Raw genomic sequence first — 22,075 nt, forward strand, 5'->3', positions numbered from 1 at the left:
ATGCAGATATATTTTCCCACTTTTGCTGCGCTGGGAGTGCTTTACATAAATGAATCACATTTCCTTTGATGGGGTGCTATGACATTTGAGCGTCCATCATGAGGAAGAGGGAACAGAGGGAATACCAATTTCTGAGCACTGCAATTGATATTCCAGTAGAATGGAAATAGTTCTGTTTTCTCACAATTGTACAATAACTGGATTTCACACCACCAATAAACTACATATGGATACAACAGTCCACTAAGGTAATATGAAATGTTATTATTTCAATGTGGGAGTGTGCAATATTTGGCACATTTGGGCTTTGTGGAAACATGTTGACTCTATTGGGACAATATGTCACAATCAGTTTTGGGCTTGACACTCAGATACAGAGCCTGGGTGAGATGTACTGTAGGCTCAATGAAGTCTTTGATTGACAGAGCGAAATGACACGTCCAAAACACACTGTACACTGTACTATTTCTTGACTTTAGCCTTCCTTCCCTATTCTTTGGCTGGGAAGGGCCTCTATGAGAAGCAATTAGACAACGCACTGAGCTATTTAACTGTATAATATCCCCAAAATATCCCAAAATACAAAGAAAAAAATGAAGACTAGCATGGGACGTGGAAACAAGAACTCACACAAAAAGGAGCAAACAACTAGAAAACAGGGAAACAACGAGATGAGCGACAACGAGATCCATCGACACAGCTGGCAATAGCCAAATGTAAACTAATGAACTGGCGACCCCAGCTGCACTAGAAACGATTACATGCAGCTGTGCTCTGGGGCTCGGCTAACTGAAATCAAGGGATGGAAACTAAACAAAACAAAACAACAACAAGAACAGGTGGTAAAAAAACACAAGCATAAAACTAAACTATGCTGATTAAACAATGCCTATAAATAGACTTGTCAGCACCTGCTGTAAGCAGGGCATGTGATGAAATTTGTCAATATATTCTACAAATCTGACACAAATGACACCATATTCACGATAACTATCTATTTGAGGGCTTTGCAGCTGGCCAAAGACAAATTACATTTTCATACAAAGTGCACATTTGTAATCTATTGTTCAGTTATGAAATACCACAGGAATGCAGCTATTCTGTCTATTGTTTCGTTAGTTCTACAATCAGAAATTGACTTCATAACATGACAAAAGGGCAACGCGTTCAGCTTGTAATTCAATCATGAAAAGGTAGACCTTGTTGTCTATGGATATTACAATATTTGTTTGATGGCTTTTGTCTCTTTCTGCGGATGCTTTTGCTGGACCACAAACTATTTCATCTCCTACTTCCTCTTGTCTTTTTCTCCTATGATGACATTTAGGATAGATACGGTTATCGAGGTGTCCAAATCTGCGATTGTTTAATTATGCATTAGTCAGTGTGTCCTACCATTATATTGGGGGTGCTCCTCATATTGTATTAAACCTTATGTTCTTAACGTTATTTACATGATGGCATGTCATGAGTAAGCCAGCATATTTTGGGCTTTTTCTATGAATGAAATTCATGAAAGTGGTGGCTATTGTAACCGGGAAAAGGAACAATTGCATTAAGGCCGTGCTAAAACTGAGCTATAACTGCACTGTGTGCGTGTATATGAGCATGTTTGTGTTGGTGTTAGTGTGCTGCCCCACCCAGTCTAATTCTTGGGGACAAAGCGTGTGTTTGGAACCATAACGTGCACATTGGCGAACGCAGCGCTTTGTGGCACATGGTGGAACAAGGTGTCCCTGAAAAACATCCAACACCCAGAGTTTGTGTCACTGAAGTCCTGAACATTTTAGATTTATGTAGCACATAATAGGAAACATAAGAGGTTTTTGGACAATATTACAAGACTGAGACTGAAACTTTGTTGGAAAGACTCTTCCTTTGTGTTTTAATTATGTAATAATTACAAGCCTCTAAGCATTTGTTTGGTTTTTTTGCATTGTTATTGCAGTGTCTTGACATTTAAGACCGCTGAGATAATTTCTCAGTCTTTCAAGTTTATTAAATAAATTGCTAATGATATTTTCAAACCAGTTCGAATGCCACGCTGGCTGTGTTTCATGACTGTGACAACAAGCCAAAGTTAATGGCAAACATGTCTGTCATTGTTGGCATGAGTCAAACATTATGGTACCACAACTTCAAGTGATTGACACAATTGGCTTGACAGGCAAAGTTTGAAGTTGGCCAGCTCGTAGCAATTTTTTTTTTTTGGGGGGGGGTTGCTGTGTCCTTTGTAGTTGATGATACATGACACTTTCAAATCTTGCGTTCAAAATTTACTGAATGCCCATTTTTTTAGTATCTAATTGTTGTTGTCACATCGCGCTATTTAAGAGCAGATCATCATCCATGACATTCCCCACACGTGTAGTGTGTATTGTACTGTAATACAGTGCAACACTGGTAGCAACCCACTACTGCAAAACACACACTCGTCCTTCATTCACTGAAACAGTGTTGCTTATCTCAGTACAGTTTATTCTATATCTACCATTCGCACCTATGGGCAATTTAGAGTCTCCAAATGTGCTCAATGTGTATGTGATGTGGGAGGATGTCGGAATACTCAGATACTACTACACAGAGATGCTCCAATGGAGATTTCAACCCTCAATCTCATGCCTGTGAGGCTGACATACAACCGTGCAGCCCTTAATGTGTAGTATTTTATTTTTATAAATAGTATTTTAATACATTTGTTTTTCCATTCTGGTTTTCCCTTGTATGGCTTTTGAACTTTCAGTAACCATGTCACCGCACTGGTATATTTTAACATAATCAATTAGTGGGTTTTCCTCACCCCATGATTGATTTTCCCACTTTTTGCAGACATTGCAGTGATCCACTTTTCTTTCGTCAGACCTTTTTGTTCCCGTACTTCCTTATACTTGTCGACAATGCGGGTGGAATTCTTCACATTTTTCTTAAGACTGTGGGTAGTCATTGTGATGTGATAACTTACTGTCTTTGCCTCAGCTATGTCATTGGGGTATGGAAACATCATAATGTGGATAGATGTGGTAGGGGCGGCAGCATGGTGGTTAGCACTGTTGCCTCACAGCAAGAAAGTTCAGGGTTTGAGTCAGCTCTTGCCTTTCTGTGGTGTTTGCATGTTCCCCTTGTCCTTTTGTGGGTGTTCCCTGTGGCTTCATTCTAGAGTGCATAAACATGTACGTTGAATTGATTTAAATACTTTAAATTACAGGTAAGTGTAAATATGAATGGCTGTCTGTCTCTATACAGTACATCAGCCCTGTGATTGACGGGTCATCAGTGTAGAGGGTACAACAATCTCCGTTGCCACCATAACGCCGTTGTTTAATATATATCTTAGACTTTATTACTACCCAAGGGGAATTGCTTGGTTGCATTAGCTCAGTTGCAGAAAAAAAACACTCTTGAATAAAATGCAATGCAATATCAATAAAATAGAAAGAATATAAGAAAAACACAAGATTTGCATATGAGTCTTCCAGACAGGGAAGGTATATATAGAGCTGGATGGCATGAGGAATGAATGAAGTCCCAATAATATGCAATAATGTACAGTGCAATGACTACATCAAATATGCATTGTGTGGTATAGGTTTGGAGACTTGTGGACATTTTCTACTGTTTCAGCTCTTTCATTGTCAACAATGGGAATACATTGTATTAGGATAAGTATAACTAATGACAGGGTGAGTAATTATAATCCATCCGTCTGTCTGTCAAGGTGCCACTGAAGGTCAAGGCCCCAATCTAGTATAACAAACACTACACAGCAGACATCATGAACATGGTTTGAAGAGAATGTTAAAGTGCTCTGTTAACAGGTTGTCTATTACTTTGAAATACAGCTGGATGTGGTGGAGGCGGTATAACAGCGCCCCATTATATAAGACGCATGTTTACATTGGAGCTGCAGAAATGTCACAATATGGAAGATCAGGAGCAGCCTTCTGAAAACCGAAATTGTGCTGCTTGACTGGTGCTTACACAGGCTTCCACACTCTGGGGGCAACACAATATCACACACAGGACATGGGCATAGTGTATATACAGTATATTTTCCTTTGCAGTCTGTATGTATGAAAAGAAATATTCCAGCAGAATCACTTCACAGACACTGTATTTTGATTTCTGACAAATGCAATTAGAGTTGGCAATCTCTAAAATGAACAGTTATAAACTAAAACCGAAGTGCAGTTGAGGTGCTCTCGGTGGTTTTGAAATAGTTCCTTTTCCATCTAGATTTCAGTTTCATTGGTATTGTACAGTGAGTTGCAGAAAATGAAGACAGATGCAATTAGCAACCATGTTTGGGTGAAGCCCTCTGGAGCCAGCAGCATGGTGTTTACTTTGGAATGTGATTGGTCCCCTGTCTGACTAAGTTGCTTTCACTTCACCGCGAATAACTCTGTACAGATGACTTCAACACGCTTATAGACTCCCTCTATTGCACCTTTGACCTCTCCCATATCCTGAGGGAGAGGCCCCCCGAGCAAGAATTAACGGCACATCACTGTTGGACGTCTTCACTTTATTACTCTTCTCTCTGCTACTTTGGTGCCAAGAATAATATTGAGATCCATGTCATGGTAGCACCACAATGGTAATTAGTACACGGTTGCGTTGGTGAAGTAATACCACATGTTATGCATTGCTGCATTGGTTGGGGTGCCTTTTCCTCGTTCATCATGAAAAGTTATTTAGGATTACAAAAGCTCAGTCTTATAATTTTCTTGTTGAACATTGAACAAATCACAGAACAGATTACAGCCAAATCTTACATTGCTTTCATGCTGTCACATTTTTTTTCTTGTGAGAGAGCCTCTTACTGCAACGTGACATTTTTGCAGAGTCAAATATTGATAATATTAAAATGTATCAAAGACTTTCATTTTCTGTTGGGTCAACTTGACATTCAAACCAAACATTTCCATGGACTGGTTTGACTGTAAAAATAAATAAGCTTATAAATGAAGACTAATTGCTGCCGAGTGGTTAGCATGTTAGCATCTCTGTGTGGAGTTTGAATGTTCTCCCGGGTACTGTGGTTTCCTCCCACATTCCAAAAACATTCTAGGTTAATTGGTGACTCCAAACTGTCCATAGGTATGAATGTGAGTGTGAATGGTTGTTTGTCTATATGTGCACTGTGGTTGGCTGGCGACCAGTCCAGGGTGGCCGAAGACAGACAGCTGGAATAGGCTCCATCTCGTGGAATGACAAGTGCATCTGTGTTATATGTGTTATATAGATGAGAGCGCAAAGTGAAACGACGATTTGTGAGATCTGATGTTTTCGATTCAAACTCGGCTCAGGACACAAAGTGGGGAGTGAGTTGACGGACTTCACTGCTTATGGGAATCCGAACTATCCGTTTACAAAGATAAACCAAGAGGGCACTGGAGTGAAAATATTCCATGAAACCAAACCTCAACCTTATTTTTCATGCAAAGGATACGCTTCACCAGTTCCCTGAAAGCTTTCTTGGTCAACAAATGTATCCAAACAGAGTAAGAGTGGTTGACACAGCCAAAGTCCCCCACCACTGGCTTCATTATAATATCTATAACAATATAAATCAATAAGATCTGAAAACAAATGACGTTGTGCTGGATTTTGCAAAGCCAGGCATTTCTGCTTTTAATCTGAATATCAAAATCTCATAACGATTTCAAAGTTATTTTGTAAACTTTTTAAATATGCATCAACTTGTGCCTGGTGTGTCGTGATATAAATCAGCAACCCACAGTCCTGGTTTAGAGCCCAATGCTGAATTCATCACTTCCCCACTCAGTGTCAATGGGGTGAAGATGACAGACATCGCCTTTGGGCCAAGAAGTGGTTCAATACCCACTGGCAGTGCAAAACACATCGCGTCTATGCAAAGGCAATGAAGAGTTGATCGATATTTGACTGCTTGAATTATTCACTTTTGTCCAAAGTTTGTCTCCTCTTACTTGTCTTCTGTAATTTTTCTGGGGAAAAAATGTATGACCTCCACATTTAAGGTCCTGAGAAAAAAGTAAAAGTAAAAAAATAACTGCATGTTGATACAACTGCATGTTCGTACAGGCCCTCGATCAACAGGGATGTGATTAGTCTTCATCCATCCATCATTTTTCTTTTTTTTCCATCCATTCATCATTTTTCTATGCCGCTTATCCTCACTAGGGTCTCCGGGGTATACTGGAGTCTGCTGACTTCGGGCGTCAACCATTCCCACTCACATTAATACCTATGGACAATGTGGAGTCGCCAATTAACCTAACATGTTTTTGGAATGTGGGAGGAAACCGGAGAAAACCCACACATGCACAGGGAGAACATGCAAACACCACACAGAGGGGTTGAATATTTGTCTTGGAAAAAAATGAGCAGAGGCAGCACAGTTGATGTGCAGGGTTTGCCAAACTTACACCCTTCTGTGTGCAGCAGTTCAGGAGAGGTAATTGATGCAGTTTTCAACAGGTTACAGCAATAAATCAAAATCAAATGGTCATCATCCTTGCATGATTTACTATTGCACCCAAAATCTAGGAAGATATGTATTTAAAATATGTAACACACTACGCATAACAGTTATAAATAAATAAACCGTCCTTGTACCTGCAAATAACTTCTATTAACTTAACATGAAATAACATGCATACATTATTTAATTGCATAGTATAATTGTTTAAGTACTACATATTGTATAAAACACAAAAGAAGCAGGTTTTAGGATCAGCAAAATAAATCTAATGCTCATTTGAATATTCTTACATCCGGTCACGCCCACCAGCACTGACACCCCCATAGCCCAGTCTGTTGTCATAAAGAAAAAATGGCGTCTGTTTCAGAAATGTACGATGTCGGCTGGGAAGGTAAGCTAAAAGATAACTGTTTCTGAAGTATTATTTGATAGTCAGTGGTTAGATGGCACGGTGTTTTAAACCAGAAAAGACGGTCGTTTGTTTTATGTTAAACTGACTATGTGGGAAGAAGTTAACCGCTCCTAACAGCCAGGCTAGCTTCAGTGCTGTGATGCTTACGGTTGCTTTTAGATTAATATACATTGCCAATGAAGGTTGTTTCCAATAGTATCATATTGAGAGTATGAGTTACGTGTTGTAAGAGATACAGTGGCTCCTGTCGGGTGCAACATAACGTTTTCAGTCATGTTATCCTAGTTTTATTAGCGACTGTTTTTGCTATCGTTAGCCTTTAGCCGCATATCAGTGATGGTTTCGCCGTGCAAATATTAAATTACATCGTTGCAACAGTTGAGTGGTAATGTCATTGCTAAGCGCGTGTAAAGTTTTCGCCTTAGTAAAATGCTTAAACTGTATTCATAAAGCAAATCAATGCAATCAATGAAATTTGATGTGTTCTCCCTGGCTACAAGTTAGCAATCAATTCCACACATGCACATCCAATTTCTTTATTAGCTCTGTTTTTATCATAATCGTGAATGCCACCCGCTGTCTAAACCCATGCATGGAATGTTTAATGCTTTATTGCTGAACGACTTGACCACTTGTGTCATAGAGATGAGAGACAAGCTTCGAAAATGGAGAGACGAAAACTGCAGAAACAGTGAGCAAATAGTGGATGTTGGTGGAGAACTCATCAGTGAACATTCATCAAAACTGGGGGACGACAGTAAGTGCATTGTTTGTTACTATTTGCACATCGGAAATTGTAATGAATGTGTATGTTTTTTGTTAATATCAACATTTTTGCTCTATTTTTCCCATTTTTGCTTTTTTGTTTGATGTTATTTCAACAGTGTGTCATGGGCAAATAGAATATAACTGGCAGGCTCAAATCTAAAAGAGTCAAAACACACAGCAACAACACAGCAATGTGCAAATGAGTCTTCACTAAGGATTGAATGAATATTAATGCTAGGCAAATATTGGTAGTCGATCATTGTTCTATTAATTATCGAGAGCAGTGAAGCATACAAGCACATTGAAATTTCACATGTTGGCAGGTCTGCACTAGACATAATGAAAGTCATCCCTGCCTCACGCCCACTATTTGAGAAGCACAAGTGATGTGCAGGGTTTATTACATTGATAGTCATATGTCCTGGTCTGTTTTACACAATTTTAAGACACAATAAGTTCCAGACCTTCGCTGTGAAATAACTTGCACAAACGGACCTTACTCAATTTTAATTGTAGACCCCTGGTGTACAGACTCTGCTCCATTAGTAGGGAGAGACAAGTTCAGCAGCCACTCTTTGCTTTGTTTTTTAGTTGCTCCTTGAACTTTTACCTTCTGCTTCAGCTGGCAAGGACAACAGGCAGATTGCACTTCACCTGCAACCTAGCAATATCAAACAGCCTGCTGCTTTTTGCCTACTGAATACAAAAGTGAAGGCATCACAATCTACAAGCAGGCAGCATCAGAATGAGGTTGCATTGAAGGCCTGAAAACACCCAGAAAAAAACCCCATTGCAAATACTGGGACAGCATGCAAACACCACACAGTAAGGTCAGAACTGATATTCCAACCCACCACCTTTAACTTTAAGACAGGCGTACTAACCACATGCTCAGCCGTGCTGCCCAATGTGGAAAGTTTATTTGAAAAATACTTTGGCGTGTTTGGTTTTGCGTCATGGAAGGTTGCATGAGTTCAATTATGTGCAGCATTTGGGTTAAGAAGTCATAAGTTTTTATGTGATTTCTACAGTTCAACATGTCACATTTCATATCATGTTGTATCGAGCAGGGCAGTGGAAAGCGTGTTAATACAGCCTCTCTTGTCTGTCTCTCTTCTGCCCAGTTTGGATTATTTATGAGCAGGTGATGATTGCTGCATTGGACTGCAGTCGGGATGACTTGGCTTTGGTAAGTTTCTATGGCACTTCTTTACACACCTGAGAAGAGCCTCAAAAGTAATCATTCTTGCTCTTACAGCCATTTCCACTTGCAGCCACATCTTTGCTAAATGTGTAAATACAATTATAACTTGGCCGTTTGGAAAAAAATAATTACTTGAGGGTCAGAATAAAAGGGTGTAGCATACGAGTACGGAACAGATCTGCCAAAAAAAGACCATGGTTAATGAAATGGCTAATCTCCAATTAGGCATGGGTCGATTAGCGCTTTCAATGTTTACTACAGTATGAAAAACTTACGGCTTCAAAAACATACCGTGTCTACGATATGAGAGAAAGTGGAGGTCTGGCATGGCCACTACATGGAAATACTTTTTCAAGTCCTGTGTTATTCCTCGCAGTGGAAACTTTGAGGTGTTGAAACCACAGGTGCAATTGGAATGTTGAAAGATCATTTATCACTATCACTTTTGGGGGTGAAGATGTAATCTATCAGATTGTGTGTGTCGTCATAAACTTGCCATTCACTAGGGTATGGTAAAATAATTACTTGAGCCCCTTTAGATGTGTTTTGGGCTGTTTTACCATGGTGTGGGCAGTCGGAAATTTGAATATTGGGTTTATTTTAATAGCAGGAGAATATTAAAAAAACTAAGTTCGAGTTATTATGTACCTGGTTTTAAAACCCTGGTTGGCGAGCACGGAGGTCAGATTTTTAGAAGAAAGAATAACAAAGAGATTTGTATTTTAGAGTAACTAGCAGATTAAGCAGACACGGTTAGGAAGGGCAGCAGGGCAAGTTCACCTAAGTGGGCAACAGGGTACAATATAAACACAAAAGATGTATTTAGTTGGATTTGATGAGACATCTTCTTACAAAATAGGCCTAAATCTCACAATCTTGCACTTTTTTTTGCTGTGTGAGTGTGAGAGAGAAAGACAGAGAGCGAGAAGTGGGTGAATGGAGCATACAATAGTAGATGCTGCCAAATATAATTGGTGTCTCTCGTCTGGCCACATCCTTGCAGACCTGTCTACAGGAACTGAGGAAGCAGTTTCCAGATAGCCACAGAGTGAAGCGATTATCAGGCATGAGGCTGGAAGCTTTGGAAAGGTAAGCACAGGACACCAAATTTGGGGAAAGAAGATGGGGCAAAAATAGCCTCACTTTTGTGAATTGTACTTAAGGAGGCTCGAAATGAGAAACAATTTCCAGATTCTATGTGAAACAATAGTCTTGAATGTGCGTGTCCAAAAAGAGTTTGGAGTTGGGTTTATTTATGTTGGAATACTCAGCATTCATTTACTGAATTGGGTAATGCAGAGAAAGCTTTGACGTTGGGTTGCCCTATATAGCCCTTGAGTCTGTGCTAGGGATTCCCGGGAAGGAAGTGGTCACATCCCACTGTTTTTCTTGGGGTCCCTCAGTCGCTGATTGCGTAACTTTCTTTCCTGTCCGGTTTTGGTCAAGTGAGTGTCTTGGCCCTGTAAATGTTTACATCACTTCAAGTACTTTTCCTTCTCACAATGATTTGTTTTATTTACAACTCTATGTGGTAACATTCAGGTGTCAAATCAAAGGAGGCTGCACAGCGGAAGCTCATTTGTAGTCGACAAAGCTACGTAGACTCGAGGACAGCTTCAAACGGCACTTCCCACCCCCCCCACCCCCAACCTTTCCAAATCACAGTGGCTTGCTGCCTTGTGCATCTAAAATTTTCCAAAGTGTGGCTGAGCAATAAAGTGAGTGTGAGAGAGGCAGCAGTGCTGGAAGTGTGGTGGTTCAGCGCTAATGGAAACCAGAGTTGCTTCTGTCTGTTGTAGTGTGTTGGGTGAGAGAGACACTGTCGGTTGACTGAATAGACCTTGCCTTTGACAGCAAAAATTCAGAAAAAAAATCACCCATCTGTACCTAAATAAGAGTGAAGAGCATATTCCAGCTTATCTTACTAGTTTTGGTTACTGTACAATTTGATATTTTTAGCTCAGAAAATTGGCCTTTAAACATAATTATGTTGGCTCAAGCCACCAGTATTGGGTGCTCAAGGTTGCTTGTGTTGTGGTATTATGCATAGTTCAAGACACAGACAACTTAACAACTTGGCCGCAGATCTAAGCACATGTCAAAGCAGCAATCTGATCTTGTTTAAAGGTGAATCAAACTGGATACAATCAAACACAAACAGCATATTCAAAACATAGAGTTTTGTTTGCCATGGATTTCATGACTCATTGTGAAACGATACAGACTCACACAAACGTTGGCTGTATGTCCACCAAACTACATTTACATGAGTGTTTATTTCGTCCTTAAGATCACCACTGATTACTGCACAGCCTTGCTGTAATCATAGAAACCTTCCATTCTGTATACAGAAACGTGATTATCTCCAGCTATGTTGGATTTCACCACCACTTTATTTTGCAAGCTTGAAAAAGGGTTGTGTAAAAACAAATATTTTTTGTCCGAAGGTACGATGAGGCCAACAAGCACTATGATGCCATTCTTCAGGAAGACCCCACAAATACGGTAAAGTAGATAATCTTTTTTGTTTGTTTTCTGACTTTTGTGTTGTACTCTGAATGCTGTGAAACACTAAAGAAGATTTAGCCATAGATGTAGATGTGTCACTTTGTCTCCTCACAAATCTAAAATAAATGAGTTTGAGTGAGAGGTTTTGGTGAGTACAGTGATATTTGTGGTCTCGCTTAGCAGCAGATGTTTGTTGGACAATGTAAAGAGAGTTTTGAGGTTTTGAAGCACAACAAGCTTTACCTAATGTACAAGGATGTCAGACAGACAGCTGCTAAGCTGACTCAGCACATTACTACATTACTACTACTACCTTGAGCTACGAATAACATTACTGACCCAATGCTTTTGCTACTAACATAACTCATTCTGTTGCAATAGTACATCCGTACCTTTCCCCTAATATAGCCGGAGAGGGAAGCACTGAAAGGGTATTGTCAGTTCTTGCTTGACACTTGTGCACAGGCGGCTGCTCTGTCTAGCCACTGGGAATGGAACAAAACATTGCCTCTCTCTTTGTGGGGTGTTAACTGTAAACCTTTTTCCTATCATCCTTGCCCTACGTGACAGGGTGTAGTGACTGAGGGTGGGGCAGTGATTAGCCTCACCATTGAGTCAACTGTCTTAGGGCAAGGGCTATCGCAAGCATTTTTTCCCTGCATGTTCAAGAATCAGCAGGGAATGGGCCATTTAGAAATTGGAAAATTGGTGACCGCAAGGAAGACTTGCAAAGCATGCCAGCAGAGATTGGAAACTAAGCTGTTGTAATTACAGGCTGTGGAGTAGATGTGGTACCCATTAACCAAAATTGTGGAATCAACAAAAAATGCTGACGTTTTTTTTGATTTTCCTTTTTGCCATGGTGGTGTCCAAAAATGTTTGAAACTCATTGCTTAGCTTAGACCTGGCAAAATAATTAGTAGTAGTAGAGTTATTTCGGCTCCAAATAATTTTACTTTACTTTCACTTTACTTTTTTACTTATGATTTTGAGTACATATTATGATGGCTTCAGTATTTGTGTTGTGTACCAATCCTTGATTCATAATTTTATTTTATTAAGCGTTTTATTTGATACAGTTTCATCTCCTTTCTAGACCAGAAACTAGATACTAAGGCTATGTTCACACCGCAGGTGAATTCCAAACTTTTTTGCTCATATGTGACATGTCTTCAGGGGATTCATTTAAACATAGTATCAGAACGGTATTGCAGATGTCAGCCTGATTTTTGGTGGTATTGCACATCACTAGACCATGTCACTAGTGTCTTTTTTTTTTTTTTTAAGTACATATTGCTGCTCTCTTGTGGGATGAGTGGAGGCTGCAGTGCCACTGCAGGTCCCTGTCCCAGCCTGATAGATAAGTGGATTCCTTTTGTTGACATGTCAGAAAGAGGCCTAAATTTACAACCCCCTTGACATGACTCATAGATTGCTCCCAATAGCTTTGCCAATGACTTCAGAAGAGGAAGCCCCTCTCAATCAAGTGCCAGCCCATAAATAAAGCTGCAGCGGGACAGTGCTGTTCTAATGGAGCAGCAGCCTCTTGTTAACGTTTTCACTCCCTTACTATGAGGAGACTAAGGGGAGTGCAACATTTGGAAAAGTCATACCAGTCAAAGTATTACTTGATTGAGAACCCAATCCACCTTAAAGTTTCAACATGAAAACGAAGCGAAAAGCAGTTTTCAGCTAATATAAGTCCGGCTGGTGAAATCCTAGATGCATGCTGTACCAGTAGGAAGGCAGGCATTGGGGTTTAGGAGAGTATGCAATTTTCCCAAATGATTCTGGGATGACTCACCACTTTATCTTGGCCTGTGAGCTCATTTATTGGACATTGCCACTATCTCCTCTAATGTCTTGGCTGGCTTCTTCATTTAAAATGCTCCAGTAATGGAATAAAGAAATTTTACAACGTTAATCCGTTGTTTGTGGCTTGTCCCATTAATGTTCTTGTCTGTTGTTGTAATGCACTAAATTGATGATTTAGTTTTTGGGTTTGATTAAAAATTTTGTCAATATTGCCGGTTGAGAATTGCTGTTCAAAGAAAAGGGGTGTGTAAAGTCTCTCTCTCTCACCGTCACCCCTTCAGTCAAATGCTGAGCTCACTTCTGAAATTCTGTTTTCTGTCTGCTCTTCAGGCTGCAAGAAAACGCAAGATCTCTATACTGAAGGCTCAGGGGAAGAGCACTGAAGCCATCCGGGAGCTCAACGAGTATTTAGAGCAGTAAGTCTCCCCTGGTTTTATTTTACTTGCTACACCATACAAGCAATTTAATAAAAGACATTAGAGGTCAGTACGACATTAACATAACAGTATAATCAACTATGGCTATAAGCGGCATACCCAACTGACCTTACACAATGCTAGAAAGCAACTTCTTTCTAATTAAGGGATTGCTTTGTGTCCACAGGTTTGTTGGGGACCAAGAAGCATGGCACGAGCTGTCAGAACTATACATAAATGAACATGAGTAAGTGCATTTTCATGATGTATGAATATCTGATTTTTAACAATTATTTTTCATGTTTTGCAATTTCTCAATTTAATCTCATTCCGCAACAAGCAAAAGCGAGATAATATCAGGGATTCTTTTAACTGCAACTGAGCTAAGTCATGGTGTCAAACCCTTCCTACTTAAACTACCTAACCTAAACTACATAATTTAAGTAAATAAAACAAGTCAAGATAGCCCACAAATTGGGTGGGCAGATGTCTGTGCATAAAAGTGATTTCTGTGAAAACTGATTTCCCCGCTCAGCTAGGGGTTTGAATAGAGCGCTGTCCATGTTTATCACATAAGGGATGTTTAATAGGATCTCCTAGTTATAAGAGCACAAAGATGCTCTCTACCCTCTACTGACATCTTTGTTACCAAGGGCAACATCTAGACAGACCCTGAGGTCGTATCTAAAATTTTCTTGTGTGTGCTCATGCTAGCTCTATAGTGTCTCGGTTGCTCTGGTTTTAAGGCAGTGGCAGCAGGAATGCACAGAACAGTGAGGAGGCTACTTATTGGATATTTAATGCTTTTGTGTGAGAGGCTTTATTGCTGTAGTAGCCAGAGGAAATCCAGGGGTGATCGGATTATCTCCTAGCATATCCTAACGCTTCTAATATCACACTATTCACCCACAGCTCCTTGTCTCCAGGCGTGTCAATTTCTTTTTCATTGTTTTCTTTATTGCCATGTTAAAACTCCCTGTTTCCCCTCCTCCTTCTCCTTCCGGATAGCATCATCACTGTTTTCCAGATGGAAAGAAAGAGCGCACTTGCTGTGAAATTCTCAGGAGAGGGTGGTGGCACTTTTTTTTTCCTGAAAAAAGCGAGGCTAATGAAGATGGAAGGATGGAGAAAATTAAGTCTCCTCCTGCAACACAGTGGACCTAAACAACATCACCTTTGTTTATTGGGTCATTAGGAGTGTTGGCTCAGACATTATTTGTTAAAAATTTAATTTTCAGTGTCCACAGTGTTTATAAAGTATAAAAGGTACTAATTACTAAGTTTTCTTCCAACGTGTGGCACAATATGAAGAAATTAACAGCCAAAATGTGGTGATGAAAGTGAGGCAACATGTTGTTAATGACTTCATTAACCACAGTCATGCAGACTTGCTTTACCTGTGGTGTATTGCATGCTCTTCAGAACATTCATGGAGAGTAGCTTGGGGATGGTTGGGTTAGATGGCTTAGAGAGAAATGAAGAGGTAAGAGGTCTGGCCCTGTTTCAAGATTCTTGTTGGGGCTAATGGAACACTGTTGCAGGCCAGGGCCACTGCACGAGCACATCTGAAAGTCTTTATGGAGAGGAAGTGGTAATTGTAAGCAGCCCCCAATTTTCTGAGGCCTCAGATCTCCCCCTTTTTGGAACCCCCTCCCCTGTTTATTTCTTTCATTCTCCTTCCCCACCTTTCTTTCCCTCCTATTCTGTTAATCTTTCAGCCATTTGCTATTGGAGGCTTTAAATAGACGTCTTCATGTTGTGGCAGTTGAAGCTGGGCGGTATAACCAGGAAATTGTTGGAGAGTTAGACATTTCTAGTTTGAATATTTTCTACGGGAAACATTTTTTTGAATTCCAAACAAATCTAAGACCCACCAGCACCCAGCAACGTATTGTGTTCAGAGATTGGCACATAATATGGAGAGATCTTAGTTGTGCAATATCTGTCAAATCAGCACTCAATTACACGGAGCCCAGGAAACATCATGAATGTTTAATTTTTTTCCGATCTGTGCGTGTTTAGTAGCACACGCCTGCATCTATGACTGCACCAAAAATATATAGAAATTGGGTGAAAAGGAAACTCTAAACAATGAAGGAGAATTTCAGAGTAGTATTAATGTTAGGGACCTTCCGTTTGTTTTTAGTTAATAGACAGGTGGTCTTAACACGTATACAGATCTTGCTTATAGTTTTATATATGCAATGTCCAGGGCAAATGAAATAAAAACTATTAAAGGTAGAGAGTCAGCATTTGTGTGAGGTCATCACTCAGCTGTCTGCTAAGAAGTGATGTCATCTGAGTATCAGCACGGTTTTCCAGCTGGTACTGTAGAGCTGACCTCAGGAAGGTAGTTAATGATACATTAGAGACTAAAAACACACATGGACAAGACTGAGCCTCCCTGATGGCCTATCGCCACATTAAATTGTCTTGTACCTTGTAAATATAAGTTTGTTTTGTGGTGTATCACTGTCATATCGGTGTAGATAATTTCTGTGTAGAGATAACCTTGCTCACAGTTTTTTCAATTTTACTGCGCTATTTCAAAAGTCAGAAATCCAATAAATGTCATGCCCGCAGCTTTATCAATTCTTTTTGTTTTGATTTTCACAGCTATGGAAAAGCTGCATTTTGTCTTGAGGAGCTAATGATGACCAATCCTCACAATCACTTGTATTGTGAGCAGTATGCTGAGGTAGGTATCCATCGAAACTTGTGTGGAATTGCTGCAAATTTAATAGCAGGTAATACATATTAACCCCCTGTCAACACAGAGAGTGACACTCACACTGGGGAAGGGTCGGATACTCGTTGCATCATGCATTTTTGCCCAGCTTTTTTTTTGCCCAGCTGTAATCATGATGATGTAAAACCCTCATTATTCCAAGTACAGATACGGATACAGAATTTAGATACAGATAATGGTGTGCACTCGCTCATCCCTAACCTGCACTTAATTTAACATCATTGCTTATGCAGATGTCATTCTGTCATTACTTACTACTCATAAACACACTTATTGGCTAATTGTTCCTCATGCAGGTGAAGTACACACAGGGAGGGCTGGAAAACTTGGAGCTGTCAAGAAAGTATTTTGCCCAGGCTCTCAGGCTGAACAACAGAAACATGAGAGCATTGTTTGGTCTATACATGGTGAGTATTGCTTTGCATGATGAGAGATGGGGAGAGAAAGTGAGCGAGAATAAACACAAATATACATTCTTTAGCTTTATGGTTAGTCATTTTTGAGGCTGGCCACTAAGCGTGGCAAGTTCAAGTCGAGGTATACAGTTGTGTGTGCATGTGTTTTTGTGTGTGTGTGTGTTTGGGAGGGGGCTGTCAGACAGGTTAATCATTGCTGACTCAGATGGTGAACTCAAGCATTGGAAAGTCTTCCCCACTGGAGTTCTTCATTTAAGTAATGATACCCCTTTGCTGGGACCATTTTTTATGATGATGACTTAAAAAATATAGTAGTTGCACAGTGAAAAGAAGATCAGCAGTACAGAATATCTAGCTAGCATTTTGTCCCAGGCAAATGATCCAACCAGGTGCCACTTTGTTTGTAGTCTTGGCTGAAAAGCACTCTTATAACTTCATTTGCTGAAACCGGATTGTGTTGCAATGCATCATCTGTAAGTGAGACCTGACATAAGAACACAAACGAGAGGGTGCTTGGAATTAAAGGTGCAGAGAAGAAGCAGGTCTAACACAGAGAGCTCATGTGTCCTCTTTGTGGCACTGGCATTTTTCATACAATCTAAACAGCGTAAAGCAGCACACCCTCTGAAACTGCTCTCAAGGGTAAGCAGCGAGTATAAAAGGAGAACATGTAGGATCACATTGAAACATTTGTTTACGTTAATTCATATTTACATGGCAGTAGAGCAGACCTCGTCTGGTGACACTTAAGTCACATATTTTAAGCGGTATTTAATTATCATCTGACGATGGATTTGATACTGTTGTGTTTTGTCTGCCGGTCCTGTTGCGCCACATCTTGACAGGTGCAAGAAGGTCAATGTAAGTGCAGGAAACTTTCACAGGCTTTCACCAACTTAGACATTTCCACAGACAAACTGGCAGCACTGACCACAGTTGGGCTGCGGCTAAGTTATTTACAACAAGTGTGGGGATTCCCCTCCATAATAGTGCACTTTGTCATACAGGGATAACCTGTCTGGGTTGACATCATCTAAATTGAGGTTGCTCCTGAGTTAAAAAAAAATAGGAAAGGAGGAATGCTGACTAAAAGCTAGACGTTAAACTATTTTATGAAAATAACTTTAATAGGGGCACTGGCTGGTGTGTAGTTAAGGTTTCAGCATTCTGGTTGCGATGATTTTAAACTGCAGACGCAATGATGATAGCAGCAACATGGGAAAGACGTGGTAGCTGAGGTTAGGAGGGCATATACTTAAACCAAGGACTTCCAAAGTCTGTCACCAGGAAGGGTTTGCTTCTCCCTTTTTGTAGTATGGTAGATAGAGGGTAAGGACATAACTGTTCCCCAGCATATCTCACTTCCAAATGTGTTACTCCTTGATCATGTTTGTACAACACACCATCTTCCTGTGCTTTTTCATGTAGTCTGCAAGTAACATTGCTGCAAGCCCAAAGGTTAGTGCCAAGGTGAAGAAGGACAACATAAAGTATGTTGCTTGGGCTGCCACTCAAATAAACAGAGCATACAAGGTGAGTGAACACCAGTGTTCATTGTATTTCAATGATTGATCTCCTCATCCCATTGCTTTTGTCCCGTTATTTTCAGTTCTATCAGGTCATGAAAAAGTTGTTAAAATATGACCACCACTCAAATTATTTGAATTTTTGTTGCTTCTGACTTTCATGAGGCAGGTTTAAAAATCTGATTTCCTTTTATTTATTTACTTGGTCATTATCAATGTTTTACTGGATGAACCCGTGTGTAAACAGAAATCTCAAGTATGCAGAAAATAGAATAGCAGGTAGACCAAAAATGAAAAAATGTTTTTCTCATATGCTAACTACCAGGGAGATTATGTTCTGCAAAGTATGCACAATTGACTTCATCCACTATTTGGACTTTGTTGGCTCACTACAGCATAATTGTATTGTTTTCTGGGCAGTTGATTGCAGATGAACAGTATTGGAAAAGTTTTTGTCTCCAAGTATGCTTGGATGCTTGCCGTTTCACAAGCATCTAATTTGTACATGATAGAATACCCCCACTGTTGTAATAAGTAATATGAAACAATGTGCTAGAACAGTGTTTTCTTTAGCTTTTTTTGGTTTTCAGTGGAGAAAGTTTTCTGAGATTAATGCTAAATTTGACTTAATTAAAAGCAGAATTTGTTCAATAATTGAGGTGACTGAGGCTCTTTGAAACAGCAAAATAAAAATATATATTTTTATATACAGTGATACACAGTACAGTGATATTTTTGACAAATAATATTGTTTTAAATACATGTTTTCACCTTGGTCAATTGGACCATTTTCTTGAAGAACATGGTTTGAGAGGTGTTCTTGTTCACAATGTGTTTTGTTTACATTTCCTTATTTGGGCTTGCACAGCTGGGATTTATACAGTAGGTGCTTGCGATCCCTTCTCTACATGTGTAATTTAGGATGTGTGTGTTTTTTCATGGCTGTGTCAGACAAGTTAAATGACAAGGTGTAAGGTTGCCTTCTTTATTTTTTTTCCTCCTCACCTCCCATTAAATGACTTCAGAGCTCTTTTAAAGGCAGCAATGGTGTGGGCCTCTGTTAGACAGCTGCAAGCTGCTGTGGGTTCGTGCTGGCTGATTGATGGCTTCTTTAAAGCGTTGCTTGTGTCAGTCATCCACATTTATTAGACTTCAGTACCTGGTGGTAGACATACCTCAGTGTGAGGGAAAGGTGGGCAGGTGAGTCTAAGTGGGAGTGGACGTAGGCAAGAGGTCATGCTAGCTGTTGCCCATTTATTTAACAGAAAAAAGTAATTAGCAGTGGGGTCAGTTGACACGTTAAAGACCGAGACACGTGGGTTGTCGTGGATGCATTTAAAGAAGCCTGGTCGTGCTCCTCCCCCCACTCCAAGTCTTTAAACTAGCTTCTGAGCAGCAGCTTCAGTATTTTGTTCATGGTAGTGTTAATATTTGGTAAGGACAGGTACAGTTTGACAGGGAGCCCTATTTGAGTTCTTAACTCCAGGTGTACACACTACAAACTACGGCAAAATCTATACTTCAAAAATAATAGACATAGAACATAATCGGTTATCTATTGGTCTTGAGAGGCAGAAAGTTATTTCAGAATATTTCAGAATATTCAGTTATATCAGAATGTTTGCTCGTTGGGCAGAGGTCAAATACTTATTTGCCTCAATATTTTTTTGTGACGTACAGTCTAAGTTACTGCTTCCTAGCATAGGGGCATTATTCTAATTTGAACAAATAGGCTCAGCCTGTGGCGGACATTTTATGCAAAATGTATTTAATATTATCTTGGTCATTCAATACATGGGCGGGAGGGGTGTATTACAATTAGATGATTTTTTCCCAAATCGTTCACCGCTACTGATGAGGTCCTCTGTCACGGACCATGAACTCCCACTGCGTCATGATACTATAATCAGATGCTCTCAATAGATGCTTTGTCTGCTCCGACTGTTGAACAGAGCAGAAATTAATGTGGTAGTCACGCCTCAGGCCGAACGGATAATTGACTACCGGACTACCCAGGGTAATAGCGCATTAGGCAGCAAGGCGATGAAATGCAATGGACATTATAGCCACACACCCTAAATCCAGTTGGATGAGTCACAGTCACTATGTTTACATGCACCAAAACAGATTTCAGATTTCCAAAATAACTCTCTCGGTCTCAGCCAAAAGCTGTGTGTCTCCAAAACACAATGATTTTGGTCATTTCAAAGAGAAAGATAATGTTTTGGATGCTATGTTACATGCTATGGATAATTGTTACTGATAGAAGTCAGTGGGTCAAGTGGGGAACAGCTTTCTGTAGCACAGACTGTAACGTTTTAATATGTGCAGAAATGACATCTGCCATCACTGACTCCTCTACTCTGCAATACAATACTCCTTTTTGATGATTTGAACCTTCAAAGCAAAGGCTGAAAAAGTAAAGTTGCTGTTACTGAGTGGAAGAAATATGTTGGGATGGATCGTATAGGAGACAGGTTTAGGTTGCTGTCTGCAGGTGTGGAGGCACTGGTCACAAAAATATAAATCAGACCCATATACGCATATGAATATAAACTTTACGCTAAAAATGAATACATAAATATGAGCATCTGATCAGTCATTCAGAAAGATGACTCATTGTGGTAGCCATTTTGCTTTTAATTGGACTGACCCTTTTGTCTTGTCCCGGGGTTAAGGAAGGCCCAAGGTGAAGGAAGCCGACATTATCATTTGGTATTTTTTGAGGATATGCCCCAGTCGCTTGCAAAGTTTAATTGGGTATAAAAAAAAAAAGTGTGCTCTTGTACAATATGTGTCTGTTTTTGGATTCTAATCTGGCGGCATTTCCTGTGAAGGCCATCAAGAGAGCAGCGTTTTTTGCTTGAGGTCACGGAAGAGCTTTGATCCTGCCTACGAGCTCACACGCACCGAACTAAAATAACACTTATGCAACAGTTAACTTCAGCAGTTGGCTTTATGTATTTGCTTATTGGCTCTGGTGTGTCTCATTTGTGTCCCTTTCCAAGAGGGGAAAGGTGGATGTTTTCTGCCTTGGTGCTAGGTGTGTGTTGTGTGCTTCGGAGATTATCATGATTTTCTAATGCTTTTGTATGGTGCTGAGAATTCTACTGATTTTACTATCCCCCGCCTTCTTCTTTCTCCATCCCACTGTTCTCCCGCACCTCTTCTGACATGCAGATGGCCGGCCGTGGTTCCAAGGAGAGCAAGTGTTCCTTAAAGGCAGTGGAGGAGATGCTGGAATCCATGCAGATTACCATGTCCTAGATGCCCTCATCCATACCCTCCTTCATCCTGTTGGTGATCACACAGTTTTGGAGACATATGGCAGCTTCACACAGCGCTATGACCTAAAGCGACATTTTTTTTTGTGTCCTTTCAATTTTGGAGCTGACAGAAATTTATATGGACAATGGGAGATTTTTTTTCCACTCATGTTGTGTTTTAAGGGTCAACTTCCAAGTAGTTAGGACAAAGGCTATAACAACGTAACCATTAAAGATGGCAAGCTGTACAGTAAATAGTATTTATACAGATGACCCTGATGGAAAAACTTTAGTCAGACTTGTCAAAATGTCTTAATAAAAGTTGAACTCATTACATTTTCTTCTCGGGTGTTTGCTTATTGTGGCTTTTGGTTTGGTTCCACATATTGAAAAAGTTCCAAGGGTGAGGCTTATTGATATTTAACCTATCCTGGAGCAGGGTTGGAAACATTGTATGAATAGGCTGCTGATTCCAAAATTCTTCCTTTCAATTATCCCAAGCGGCAGCTGAATCAACTTGAGCACACTGTAT

The 22,075-nt window shown here is 40.0% G+C and overlaps 1 protein-coding gene across 1 annotated transcript; it reads left to right on the forward strand.

Moving 5' to 3' along the window:
* Positions 1 to 6,731: 6,731 nt before the first annotated feature.
* On the forward strand, positions 6,732 to 21,879 carry emc2 (ER membrane protein complex subunit 2). Its single transcript, XM_058053748.1, has 11 exons — positions 6,732 to 6,854; positions 7,519 to 7,632; positions 8,768 to 8,832; positions 9,851 to 9,936; positions 11,295 to 11,352; positions 13,501 to 13,586; positions 13,774 to 13,833; positions 16,203 to 16,284; positions 16,632 to 16,742; positions 18,180 to 18,284; positions 21,458 to 21,879. The coding sequence occupies exons 1-11, from the start codon at positions 6,815 to 6,817 to the stop codon at positions 21,542 to 21,544; spliced, it is 894 nt and encodes a 297-aa protein (XP_057909731.1). The 5' UTR covers positions 6,732 to 6,814; the 3' UTR covers positions 21,545 to 21,879.
* The last annotated feature ends 196 nt before the right edge of the window (positions 21,880 to 22,075 follow it).

This window comes from Doryrhamphus excisus, chromosome 17 (assembly GCF_030265055.1).
Source record: "Doryrhamphus excisus isolate RoL2022-K1 chromosome 17, RoL_Dexc_1.0, whole genome shotgun sequence".
NCBI classification, from domain to species: domain Eukaryota; kingdom Metazoa; phylum Chordata; class Actinopteri; order Syngnathiformes; family Syngnathidae; genus Doryrhamphus; species Doryrhamphus excisus.

Excerpts from the sequence above, each read along its gene's own strand:
- emc2 (XM_058053748.1), top strand. The coding sequence starts at position 6,815 with ATGGCGTCTGTTTCAGAAATGTACGATGTCGGCTGGGAAG. Across the intron at positions 8,833-9,850 it reads GTCGGGATGACTTGGCTTTG|ACCTGTCTACAGGAACTGAG; the intron begins GTAAGTTTCTAT and ends ACATCCTTGCAG. Across the intron at positions 16,285-16,631 it reads ATTGTGAGCAGTATGCTGAG|GTGAAGTACACACAGGGAGG; the intron begins GTAGGTATCCAT and ends TTCCTCATGCAG.